The sequence below is a fragment of the Emys orbicularis genome, chromosome 6, assembly GCF_028017835.1.
Source record: "Emys orbicularis isolate rEmyOrb1 chromosome 6, rEmyOrb1.hap1, whole genome shotgun sequence".
Taxonomy (NCBI): Eukaryota; Metazoa; Chordata; order Testudines; family Emydidae; genus Emys; species Emys orbicularis.
This window is the reverse complement of record NC_088688.1, coordinates 387,456-400,144: the sequence shown is the minus strand read 5'-3', so window position 1 is coordinate 400,144 and position 12,689 is coordinate 387,456. Positions and strand designations below refer to the sequence as shown.

General features: G+C 59.4%; 1 protein-coding gene across 1 annotated transcript in view; it reads right to left on the bottom strand.

Moving 5' to 3' along the window:
- Positions 1-1,024: 1,024 nt before the first annotated feature.
- CA9 (carbonic anhydrase 9) overlaps positions 1,025-12,689 on the bottom strand; it is a 43,199-nt gene continuing 31,534 nt past the window's right edge. Inside the window, exons 7-14 of the mRNA XM_065406589.1 lie at positions 12,498-12,655; positions 12,112-12,253; positions 7,463-7,537; positions 5,016-5,090; positions 2,361-2,384; positions 1,809-1,844; positions 1,405-1,498; positions 1,025-1,091 (exon numbers count right to left, since the gene is read on the bottom strand). Of these exons, the coding sequence (XP_065262661.1) occupies positions 1,025-1,091; positions 1,405-1,498; positions 1,809-1,844; positions 2,361-2,384; positions 5,016-5,090; positions 7,463-7,537; positions 12,112-12,253; positions 12,498-12,655 (671 nt within the window). The remainder of the gene's footprint in view (positions 1,092-1,404; positions 1,499-1,808; positions 1,845-2,360; positions 2,385-5,015; positions 5,091-7,462; positions 7,538-12,111; positions 12,254-12,497; positions 12,656-12,689) is intronic.

Here is a 12,689-nt window from a genome sequence, read left to right as displayed (position 1 = left end):
CCCGTGGCGCTGGCAGCGAGTGGGGCTCTGGCTGGATGTTGCCAGGTGGATGCGGGGCTCCAGGCTGGCCCAGTAACAAGCCCCGCCAGAGCGTCACAGGAAGCTGGGCACTGGCTTCCCCTCTCGGGCTGGGCAGTGGCTGTCTAGCCTCTGCTGCTGCATGCAGGGTGTCTGGTTGCTGAGCGCCGGGGGGCAGGCCGGTGGCCATGGGAACTCCCCTCCCACCTGTGACAGGCCTAGTGGCAATTACTTCTGCTGCTGCTCAGCCCACGGTGCACTAAGAACTTGTGGGACTGAGCTGCACTTGCCACGGCAATGCAGCCGCTGGGGGGGTGGGGGGGGAGGAGGGGCAGAGCAGCTGCATGAGAGCTCAGGGGCAGGAAGGCAAAGCCCAGCTGCAGCGTCCCCCATGTACCCTGACAGTTGGGGAATGTCCCACTGGTTCTTCACTAACCACAGGCAATGGGACCTTCAGTCTGGTTCCTGCACCCCCAGCCTGGCGGGGGGACATATCCCCAGCTAGCTTGTAACAATCACCCCTTGCTAACTCCCACACCTGGGGCTTCCTGGCTGCTCTAGCTGGACATCCACTGGGCTGCTGCGGGCAGCTCGTCCTGCCCAGGGGTGCTTCCTAGCCCTGGCCTGGGACAATCCCCCAGCAGAGGCAGGGCCGTCACTGCAATGGCGGGAAGGGCCCTGGCCCCCGTGGGTGCTAGCTCCTGCAGCAGAGGCAGTGTAGCAACAGGTTTTTATTTCATTTATTTTACTGTATTTTTTTAAAAAGTATCCGTGAAAGGGGCGGAGTTTTCCCCCTCAGTCTCTGCTGAGCCTCAGTGCAGGTAACCAGGCCTCAAGGAGCGAAGGCCCCAGCAGAGGGGCCCCTGCTGCTCTGGCCCCCCGATGGGGAGGGAGGGCGTGCTGGGCTGGCCACGGGTGGCAGGGTCCGGCTGGCTGAGCCCCAGGATGCGTGTGCTGGTCTCCATTCCATGTGCCAGAGGCCCTTGCAGGGCAGCAGGGGCAGCGCCTACACCGCGTTCTCATCTGTGGTGGCTGCTGTGTAGATGACGTTGGGCTTGGGGTGAGAGTCCGGCCTGCAGGGAAGGGAGAACACGGATGTCAGGGCGGCCCTGGAATGAGCTGAGAAAGGACCTGTCGCCTGCAGCTCCCTGGCAGCCCCCTTTCCGCATCATGGGGCAGGTGCTCCCCACTCACCCCCCCGGCCTCTGGGCTGGGCTGGGCAGGAGTGACTGCTGCCAGGTGGGCTGCGACTCTCCCAGACTTTGCAGGGTAGGGCACTGGGGTGGGGGGTGGGGATTTGGCTGGGGGGGCAGCAAGGGAGAATCATAAATTGAATGGGGTTTCAGGATGGGAGGGGGGTGTATGCCTGGGGCTCCCAGCTCTCACCTCCTAGTCTGGCTGCGCTGCTTGTAGATGTAGATGAGGAAGGCCAGAGCCGTGACTGCGAAGAGACCCCCGAAGAGACCGGCCAGCACCTCCGCTGCAGACACAGGAGAGCAAGGGGGGTTAGGCCCCAGACACAGACAGGGAGGGAGAGTGGGACCAAGCCAAGCGATGCTCCCGGGGGGAGGAGGAAGCTAGTGGCCCTGAGCAGGGCTGGGGTGCCACAGGACAGGGGCAGGGAGAGGCCAGGAGAGCCAGGGCAAGGGGTGGAGTTGAGAGAAGCTGGATAGCCCCAGGCTGGGGGAGGCTGTGTGGCCTGGGGCAGGAGGTAGAGGTAGCAGAAGCTGGGTGGCCCCAGGGCAGGGAATGGGGGGAGAGGCCAGGGCCACCCACCCGGGAGCACTCACCTGTCTGCAGGGCGAAGCCCAGCTGTTTTTCTGAATCTAAACATGAAACAGTTTGAGGGGGACACAGAGACAGCAGGTGAGGCTGGGCAGGGACAGGTGCCAATATCACAGGAACCACCACGCCCCTCCCACCTGCCCCATGTACAACCCCCAGCCCACTATCTAGCCATCACGTGCCCACATCCCAGCATGCAGCCACCAAGCCTCCCCCCGCATCCTATCCCAGCGTGCAGCCCCATCCCCCACCCATCCCATCAGGGGGTCACTGAAATCTGCACACCCCCAATCTGTGTGCACCCCCACCCCCATGTGCAGGGCCAGGCTCTTTCCTGGCACACAGCCAACCCCCCCAATGTAAACTCATGTCACCCCATGGACATGTTTCCCTCCCCCCGGCATGGTGCCTTAGGGAAGCAGGAACCACCCCCCCTTGGCACTGCCCTGTCGGCTAACCCTGGTGCCTCCTGCTATGAGCTGGTGTTAAGGGGAGGCCTGGCAATTCTTTCACCTCTGCCCCATCCTTGGGGTGTGGGGCCGGGGCCCAGCACTTACCTGCGCATGGTGGGCAGCCAGCACCTGCAACAGAGGCAACATGGTGAGCAGGCCACGGGGGGGGGGGGGGATGGGCAGGCGTGTCCCATTACAGCTCCCCCCCCCCCCCCCCCGGTTTATTTGGTTTTGGTAAAACAACTTTGAAGAGTCCCTGCCCCCAGCAGAGCTGCCATTCCCGCTGCCCCCCTCTCCAGCAGGGACGTTCTCCCCCTCTGCACAACCAGCCCCAGCAATGCGGCTGCTTTCAGCCCAGCTAATCGGTCCTTCAGCATGGCTAGGCTGCTCCCTGGGGCTTGGCCTCTGCTCCATTTCTTCCTCGTACTCAGGTGTTTTGTGAAACGCACCCCACCACTTTCCAATTCAGGGAAACCCAGAGCCCAACCAGGAGTGTCTCACGCCCACAGCGAGGCCTCCGTCTCACACACACAATGGCACTGGGAGACCCTCACACACACCCCCGGGGGGGTATGACAGTCCTTTGGCCATGCCCATCACCAATCTAGCCTCTGACAGAGCCCCCTGCCTCCCTTCCCGAGAGACCCCCTGCTGCCCACACAGGACTCTGGAAATCCATAAAGGAACTGTGCCAAAACCCAGCCAGCAACACAGCTTGGGAAATGCTGGTTCCCCTGAGCCAGGAGCGACAAAGAGAGAAGCCCAGATCTCCAGCCGCGCTCCCAAATATGCCTAGCATGTGAGGTGCCCTCCCCAGCAGCTGTGCTGGCTGCAGGGAGATGGAAAGGACAGACGTGGAAGTGTCAATGCCAACCCCCGGGGCTAACGAGCCAGCAGGAGCGTGGTACCGTCTTCAAGAACATCGCTGGTGCTTGCCCCTGCAGCATCTTTGGGGGCAGGAATCACGGGGGGAGCCCCACCACATGTGGTGAGATTACAGGGACTTCAAACAATTCAGGGGCCTCTCAGAAATGCCTGTGCCCGGCCCTCATGGAAACCCCCACCCCGGTGCCTGCCCAGCTTCAACATCCACCCTCTAGAGCTTGTTATACCTTTGTCTGCCAGACAGGCCATCTATCCGCAATTTTCTGTTCCCTCCGCCGGTACTGATGGACTGTGATCAAGTCACCCTTTAACTTCATCTTTGTTAAGCTAAAAATGACTGAGCTCCTTGAGTTTATCACTATAGGGCAGGTTTTCCCCTTGTTTAATCATTCTCCGGTTCCTCTCAACCCTCTCCAGTTTTCATCCACCCTTCAACTGTGGGCACCAGCACTGGACACACTATTCCAGCAGCGGCTGCATCAGTGACAAATACAGAGATAAAATAAACTCTCTGCCCCTACTCAGGATTCCCCTGGGTATGCCTCCCAGGGTCACATTCGCTCTTTTGGGCCATAGTATTGCACTGGCCCCTCATGTTCAGCTGATTCTCCACCACAGCCACCCCCAAGGCTTTTCCAGAGTCGCTGCTTCCCAGGACTGAGTCCCCTGTCCAGTACGTGCAGGCCGCAGCCTTTGATCCTGCATTTGTCTGTTCCTAGACATACATGTTTACATTGGCTATATTAAAACACATATTGTTTGCTTGCGCCCAGGTTTTCCATAAACCCATTTTGACTGGCATTAATTATATTACACCCACCCCCTTTAATTCTTTATTAATCGGGTCCCATATCAGCTGCCCCATTATTTTGCCTAGGAACAACGTCAGCCTGATAAACCAGTAATTACCTGGGTCATTCTGTTTAACCTTTTCAAACAGTCACACACTATTAAATATTGGCACAATCACTCTCTGCTAAATATTTGTGCCTTATTTCTAGTCTGGATTTGTCTAGCTGCAGCTGATAGCTCGTTCTGCCTTTGTCTGGTAGCATTAAGAGCCCTTTGTTCCCTGTATAGGTAATTGTAGAAAGTGATGCGTCACCTCTTAGCCTTCTTTTGGCTGAGTTTATTTAGTCTCTCTCCAAAGCAGATTTTCCAGATCTTGGACACTCACAACTCTTCCCTGAACCTTTTCCTATTTTTCAACATCCCCTTTGAAGTGTGGCCTCCGGAGCAGGACACAGTGTTCAGCAATGCCATATGCAAAGGTAATAGCACCCCCGGCAGGCAAGGATCAGGTTTTGTTACCATCACGCTGGGCACGCCTGGGCCCGTGTACATCTGCCATAATCACAGAGTCCTTCAAGTGATAAAGGGCCTTGAAGGCCAAGACCAGGAATTCAAGTGTGTGGCACCAGGCACTGGAGCGCCATGGCAGGAACTCAGGGTGTGTGCAGGGGAAGTGCCCAGGGCCCAGAAAGCCCAAACAGCCTGAAAGTGCCTCATGGACAAAGTGCTAATGTTGTTTATTATTCTAGTGCCCATGTACCTAGAGCCCCTCCCACTCCAGAGAAACCATTCCATCCCCCCCACTAGCCATTGCCAGAGCCCAGGCCCCTCTAGCACTGGAGAGACCTCCACACACAGCCCATCACCCCCCAGCCACCACCAGAGCTCAGGCTAGGACAGTCCTCAAGCCAACCCCCCACACGAGACAATCCCAGCACCAAAGCCCAACAAGCCCAGAACCCTAGCAGAGGTTCACACTCCGACTGGCCCAAAGAGGGCCCTTCCCAGCAGCTGTGCTGGCTGCAGGCAGGTGGGAAGCACAGAGATGGGAGAACCAGTTCCAGCCACCAAGGGGACCGGTACCTTCTTCAGGCGCTTTGTCGGTGCTTCCCCCTGCAGCATCTTCAGGGGCAGGAGTCACAGGGGCATCGCTGCCATCTGGGGTGAGATTACAGGGGACTGAAACATGCACAAACCAGGGGGAGGGGCTTTTCCAGCCAAGGGCCACCCACAGCCTCGCTCTGAATCAAGGAATAGTCTAAAACTCCATCATGGAGCCCTGGAAATCCAGAAATACCCTGAGCAGCCCAGCGAGGCAGGCCATTACAAATCTGTTCACTCCTCTTTCAGCGCTGCCAGCAGGCTTGCTAAACAACGCTACGTCTCCACCTTACCTGAGTCGCACCCCCACAGTCTCAGCCCTCTTTTTGCCATGTTTGAGTCACTCCTCAAACTCTCCCCTCCTGCCTCCACTGCTCTCTCTATAAAGGGGCGCGGCAATTCCTTCCAAGAGCAGATTGACAAACTATAACAGGACCTTCCCCTTCTCGGCTTGCCTTCCCTTCGCCTCCTACAGCTCTCGCCGCCTTCTCCCTGAGAACAGAGGCAGAACTTTTTCATCTGCTCGGCTCCTCGAGCCTCAGGACCATCTGCTCCCTTGGGCCACACTCATTCCCCCTTTTACCCTTCTCCGTAATCTCTCACTGGTCTCTGGCGCGTGCCCCTCTGTGACAACGCCTTCCCACGGCCGGCAAGCACGCTTTAGTTTCTTCCATCGTAACAAATGAGCCCAGTTCCCTTTCAGTTCTAAGGCCACCGAACACGAGGTTTACGCTCGCTGGCTGGAGTTCCGCTCCACTCTGGCTCTTGTTCCTTGCACTTCACACTCACCCAAGTCTGTAATGACCTCTTAGCCGACGCTCAGACCCATCCGCCTTGACCTGTCAGCTGCCTGCCACGCAGTCACCCATGCTCTTGTCCTGCCTGGGCTTCTGTGACTCTGCCCTCTCCTGAGTCTCCTCCCACCTCTCCAATTGCTCCTGCAGCCAGTCCTTCTGAACTTCCTCCTCAGTCCCACTTCAGCTGTCTGGGGGATTCCTCAGGGCTCTGGCCTTGGGCTCCTTCTCTTCTCCCGCTACACCTAGCTCTGAGTAATTTCATCTGCAAACACAATACCAGCTCTATGATGGTGATTCACAGACCAGTCTCCTTCTGTACACACTAACATCTCAGCCTGTCTCACTGACATCGCTTCCTGGCTGTCTCACCATCAGCTCACGTGCAATATGGCTAAACCAGAGCTCTTAATCTCCCCCCAACACACAAGTCCGCTACCTCCTTTCCTGACCACACTGGACAACACCACAACCCTGCCTGTCATTCAGGCCTGTCACCGGGGTGTCATCATTGACTCGGACTGCTCTCTAGTTCCTCACATCCAGACTGAGTGCAAGTCTTGCAGCTTTTTTTGCATAACATCACTAAGAGACGCCCTTTCTTATCCATCCACAAGCTAAAACACATCAGCTCATGTCTCAATTACTGCGCCAGTCTTGACACGTGTCTCCCTGACATCTCATACTCATCGGGAAGGCTGTTGCAAAGCTAATTTCCTAGCCTGCCGCTCTGACCACAGATCCCTCCACTGCCGCCCTCTTCTCTAGCACAGGGGTTCTCGCCCTTTTTGTTTCTGGGGCCCCCCAACATGCTATAAAACCCCATGGCCCCCCTATGCCACAACAACTGGTTTTCTGACTATAAAAGCCAGAGCAGTGTTAGGGGATAGCAAGCCGGGCTATTGCCTGGGGCCCCACGCCACAGGGGCCCCTGCAAAGCTACATTGCTGAGGCTTCAGCTTCAGCCCCGAGTGGCGGAGCTCAGGGCCATGGGCTTCAGCCCCATACAGTGGGGCTTCGGCTTTCTGCCCGGGGCCCCAGTAAGTCTAATGCTGGCCCTGCTTGGTGGCCCCCCCTAAAACCTGTTCACGGCCCCCCAGGGGACCCCAGACCCTGGTTGAGAACTACTGCTCTAGCACATCCAACATTTGTCTCCTTGCGTCCCTTTCAAGGCCCTTCATGGCCTATCTCCCCCCCATACAGCGTTTAAAAGAAACAAAACACCCCAGCCAGCAAGAGTCTGAGATACAGGGGAACAAACTAGCTACTGACACTCCCATCCCCCTGCCCTCCAAAGAGACCCCGGCAATACCTAGTATAGCAGAGCCCATCCCCCACAGCCAGCCACTGAGACCACCCCGAGCCCCACCTCCAGCTAGCACCGCCCCCCCCCAGCAGCAGAGCCATCCGTCCCCCACAGCCAGCCACTGAGACAGCCCTGAGCCCCTGCCCCTCAGAGCCCAGAAGTCTCTCGGCCCAGAGCCCCAGCAGATTCTCTGACTCCGCCCAGACAAGGTAGAGCACCCCCACCCCCCACAGCTGTGCTGGTTGCAGGGAGACGGGCAGGACAGACAGGGGGGAGCCAGATCCAGCCCCTCGAGGGGATAACAAAAGCCACCAGGAGGAGAGCGGTACCTGCTCCGGGAGCTTCGGCCGTGCTTCTCTCTGTGGCACCGTCAGGGGCGGGCGTCATGGGGGGAACTCCGTCGTCTGTGATGAGATACAGGGACTCAAACATGCATGATCCAAGAGCCTCCCAGCACCCCCTGTGACCACCCCCCAGCCACCCCCCCAGCCCAGGTATACCCAGCAACTCCCCTGGAATGCCTGCACCGAAGCCAGGAACAGCCCAAACTTGGCCCCACACTCGCATCCCAAAATGTCCCAGCAACCCTCACAATCTCCCCCTCCCCCTCATCCCATAAGGAGCCCAGAGACTCACTGAATTCAACCGCCTGCGGCAAGACACTCCGAATCCTGTGCCCATGCCATCCCTGCCCCTGGGACCACCCTGCAGGCAGCTTTGGGCTCTTACCAGAACGCTCGCCCCAGCCCGAAGCCCTGACTAATGGGGAAGGACCCTGCATTAGGGGCCAGGCAGGTAAAGTCAGCGCGCTGACTGCTGTGCCCCATGTGTTCAGCACAAGCCTCTGTTAGGCTCGGCTTTGCCTGATTCCCTGCCGGGGACGCGGCCTCCTTTGGGACTGTGTGCCCCTAGGCCAGGGGTGGGCAATTTTTTTGGGCCGAGGGCCACATCTGGGTATGGAAATTGTATGGTGGGCCATGAATGCTCAAGAAATTGGGGGTTGGGGTGCGGGAGGGAGTGAGGGCTCCAGCTGGGGGTACGGGCTCTGAGGTGGGGCCAGAAATGAGGAGTTCAGGGTGCAGGAGGGGGCTCCGGGCTGGGGCAGGGGGTTGGGGTGTGGGAGGGGGTCAGGGATGCAGACTCTGGGTGGCGCTTACCTCAAGCAGCTCTTGGAAGCAGCAGCATGTTCCCCCTCCGGCTCCTACGCGGAGGCGTAGCCAGATGGCTCTGCGCACTGCCCCGTCTGCAGGCGCCGTCCCTGCAGCTTCCATTGGCCCCATTTGCTGGCCAATGGGAGCTGCGGAGGCGGCGCTTGGGGCGGGGGCAGCGTGCGGAGCCCCCTGGCTGTCCCTACGCGTAGGAGCCAGAGGGGGGAACTTGCCGCTGCTTCCGGGAGCTGTGTGTAGCAAGCCCCAGACCCCGCTCCCCGGCAGGAGCTCGAGGGCCGGATTAAAACGTCTGAAGGGCTGGATGTAACCCCCGGGCCTTAATTTGCCCACCCCTGTCCTAGGCACTGCCCACAGCACCTGGGTGGCAGAGGCAGAGGTCTGGCTCAGATCGGGGACCTGGGCCCAGCCTGGCTGGAAGAGTCATGCTGAACCGCGAAGAAAGCCCTGAACCCTGCAGCAAGTGGCACCTTCCTCCCGCATTCACAACCCTGAGCCAAGTTCCACACCCTGCTACAGCCTGACAGAGATGCCCAGGGCCAGGCCGGAGCCAGAGAGCGCTGCTCTGGTAGGGCCTCCTCCCGCTGAGCCTGGGGACCTCTCCAGCCAGCAGCCAGTGGGCCAGGAACTTGCCAGAGGGAATCTGTCCCTCTGAGCTGCGTCACCTGCCCCAAAGACAACAGAGACACATTGGCTGGGCCCAGCCACCTCCCTCCCCCACCTCCAGGGCCTTTAACTTCTGGGAGCCATAGAGGCCCAAGAGTGGGTCAGTGGCTCTGAGCTGTTCCAGCCGAGCCCTGGCCCGTGGGTGCCTGCTACACCAGGGTGCCAGCTCATCAGCACCATCCCAGGAGGGCCGGAAGCCCGGATGCCCAGCTGTGACGAAGTGGGACTGTTCTTAATGTTTCCTCTGAATACTGTGTGGGTGCCTCAGTTTCCCCTATGCAGTTCTTAAGTCTTTAGGTGGTGGGATAAAGGCCAGTGTGCATAAAAATGGCCGACACTCTGTCTCCTGGCAACTAATGGCCGGGGCCCTTCCCCCCTGCAAGGAGATAGCTAAAGGTGAACAAAGAGATCAGGTGACCTCCTGGCCTGGGAAAGAGACAAAGGCCAGAAAGGAGGGGCTGGAGGGTGAGTCAGTTTGGAGCTGGCTGGGAACTAGGAGTGAGGGCAGCCGGGGGTGTCTCGCTCGCTGGGCCCCAGAATGAACCCGGCCGAGGGGTCCCGTTCGCTGGACCGACAAGCTCTGTTTTAGACCGTGTTCCTGTCATCTAATAAACCTCTGTTTTACTGGCTGGCTAAGAGTCACGTCTGACTGCGAAGTGGGGGGTGCAGAACCCTTTGGCTTCCCCAGGACCCCGCCTGGGCGGACTCGCTGTGGGAAGCGCACGGAGGGGCATATTCTGAATGCTCCAAGGTCAGACCAGGAGGTGAAACCATGTGAGCTTCTTGACCTGAAGACAGTCTGCTCCGAGGGAGAGGAGGCTCCCCAGAGTCCTGACTGGCTTTGTGGGGAGCAGTTCCAGAGCATCGCCCGGGGACTCCGTGACACCAGCCAGCAGAAATTAAAGAGGCACACAGGAAATGAGCCCTCAGCCATGTTACCAATGGCTTCAGCGCCTACAGCAAAGTGAGCAGAGCAAGCCCAGCGAGGCGGGCGGCAGGGGCCCAACGGCACCCACACGGCCCTGTGCTAACCATCACCACCCCCAAGACACCATCACAAGGGGCCCTTTGTCCCCCCCTCAACCAGGGCACTTGCAGAGGGAGCTGGTGCGGCCGTGAGAGACAGCCCCCCCCCCCCCCCCCAGCAAGCACCTAGCGGGGACAGAGCTGCAGGGATGCTACTCACCATCCTCTGCCATTCCCCAAGGCAGCAGCCAAGCTCTGACCAGGGTGTAGAAGACGAATCACTCGCTCAAAGCCTGGCTGGGAAAGGGGTGGGCAGACCCCAGGAGCCATGGCTGGGGCAGCTCTTGCCAGCGCCACCCTTACAATGTGCAGCGCCGGGGTCTCCTGGTACGGCCGACACGCTCAGTGCCACCACAGAGTTTCCTGGTCTCACGTGCGGCCGGAGGCAGCTCAGCCCGGCCTGGCCATGTTCTTGGAGGCACAGGGAGTCTGGCTCCACAGCGCCTGCAGCCTATTACCGTTCCCACGTCTGCCCAAAGCCAGCGGCTCTGTCCAGACCATGGTCACTGCAGTCAAGGAGGCACTGTGGCCCATCATAGTGCCAGCCCCTTCACAGCCCCTCCTCTGCCCCTCTCCCTGTGAGGCTGAGAGTCCCAGCCTCCATTCCTCCAGAGCCTGTTTTAACCGGTAATGTTTGGGACGTCAGAGGAAGAGCAGCCCGTTAGCGTGTCACCCCGCCCCCTCCTGCTGTCTCCCTGGGGCACCCGGGCTGCTGAGTGGGAGGCACTGGGAGAGCAGCCCCAGCTAAGGGGTTACAGACGGGCTCAGCTCGGCCTGGTTTGGGGCAGCAGGACTGGCCAGAGCCCACTGGTGGTTTCGTGCTGCCCCATGTGACAGAGGGGATCATATCCCCTGTGGAGATCGGGCACCCAGACCTTCCCCTCCTGACTGCTTCAGGGAGCCGTGTTACGTCTGTGCAGATACAGATGGGCCCTTATTGCTCCCAACAGGTCCCATCAAGGCGCCTGTGGGGCAGAGTCAGGGACGTTCTTCTCCAGGGAGTCTGGTTCCTCCTTCACCCTGGGCAGCAGCTGGACTGACATCCCAGGGCCTTGCTGAGCCCACAGCGTGTGACCCCTCTTTCTAGGGTGCCTGCACTGTCTCTCCTTGAAACCCACCATCACCTGCACGACGTGTGCTGTACGGGCGATCTCAGTGACTGCGATTTCCAAGGCCTCCGCCACCCTCCCTGTGCCAGGGCTCCGGCACATCCACCAGCACATGTGGTTGGTGGTGGGTCAATCGTCTGCTCTACAGGCAGTAACTGAAACTGGGCCCAAAACTAGGACTTTGTGACACACTATGGGGCTCCGCCAGGCAAATATTTACCCAATGCGGTATCACAGGCCGTTAATGGTTCTGTTATCGCCTGGTACACACCTGCTGTATCATGCACAGGGTGGCTTTGTCTGGGGGTGAGACACAGAGACACGCCGGGGCTTGGCCCACCTGCTTGGCCCAGCCTCAGTTGTTGAATGATCCAGGAGTGGGGCAGCGAGACTGCGGCTTTCCTAGACCACTGATGGGTCAGGAAGATCAACAAGCACCTGAGCTGGGGCAGGGGTGTTCCAGGGAAGGGTTCAAAGAGGCTGAACTGACCAAGCCCTTTCCCAGGTGGGGAAGAGGGTATGCCCCCATTCACTGCTCGGCATAGCCAGGCCCAGAAGTGGGAGCCACAAAATACCCCTGGAGGGTGTGTTCTGGGGTTTCAAATAGTCCTGCTCTCCTGCAGCTCCAGCCTGGCTTTGGCTAGCAGGGCTGGGGACATGCAGAGAGGCACCCGAATGCCTGGTCCCGAAGGGAGCTGGCAAAAACTGCAAACAACTTGCTGTGACTGCTTGTTCAGACACATTCCTTTTGTGTCCTGCTGGCATGTCAGCTGTGAGGCCAGGACAGAGCAGGTCCTGGAGACCAAGCTGCCTCCCCACAGAGCCCCCTCAGGTCAGGTTAGCAGTGAGGCCCATTGCGTTGTTTGGCCCCACCGCTCGCTGGCACTGGCTTACATGAGCTATTCCTTCCTGGGACACCAGCGTCCGGGTCCTGCTCTGCTCTGCCAGGCTTGTCTGTGTCAGGGTGGCATGCAGCAGAGAACCGCCCAGCCCCATCCCACAGCTCCTTACCAGGTAGCGGGACCTGCCTCGGGCTGAGGGATGCCTGGAAACTCGCTAGGACTTTCCGTCCGTGCAGGCTCTGGGTTAGCCGGAAGTTGTTCTGCAGATCCTTGTCATCGTCTCCCTGCAGCGTGGTCTCCAGCAGCGAGATCTGGAGAGGGAGGGTTGAACGGAGTCACTAAGCCGCCCCTGGGAGCCTCTTGAACTCAGCCATCCTCGGTGCCCTGGTGCGAGGGGGGCTGGCTTCAGGAAGTCTCCAGTGGCCTACGGGCCGCCCCCGCCCATTGCTGGTGCTGGCACGCAGCTCCTAGCGTGACAGGCATGGCAGAGCCACCTGCAGACAGCCCCACCCATCCCCAAGAGGAGAAAAGGAGGCCCTCACCCCCCGGACGGACCTGCTCCTTGGACAGCAGCACCGTCTGGTTGAAGACAGTCCAGTTCACCGTCTGGTAGCAGGGAGGGGTGGTCAGAGAGCCGCTGTAGCGGTAATAGCGGCTTAGGTTGGCGGGCAGCAACCCTTCAATATTGAATCCAGCCACAGTCGTTTCCTTGCCTGGAAGGAAAAAAATACTGCCTGTGCTCTAGAG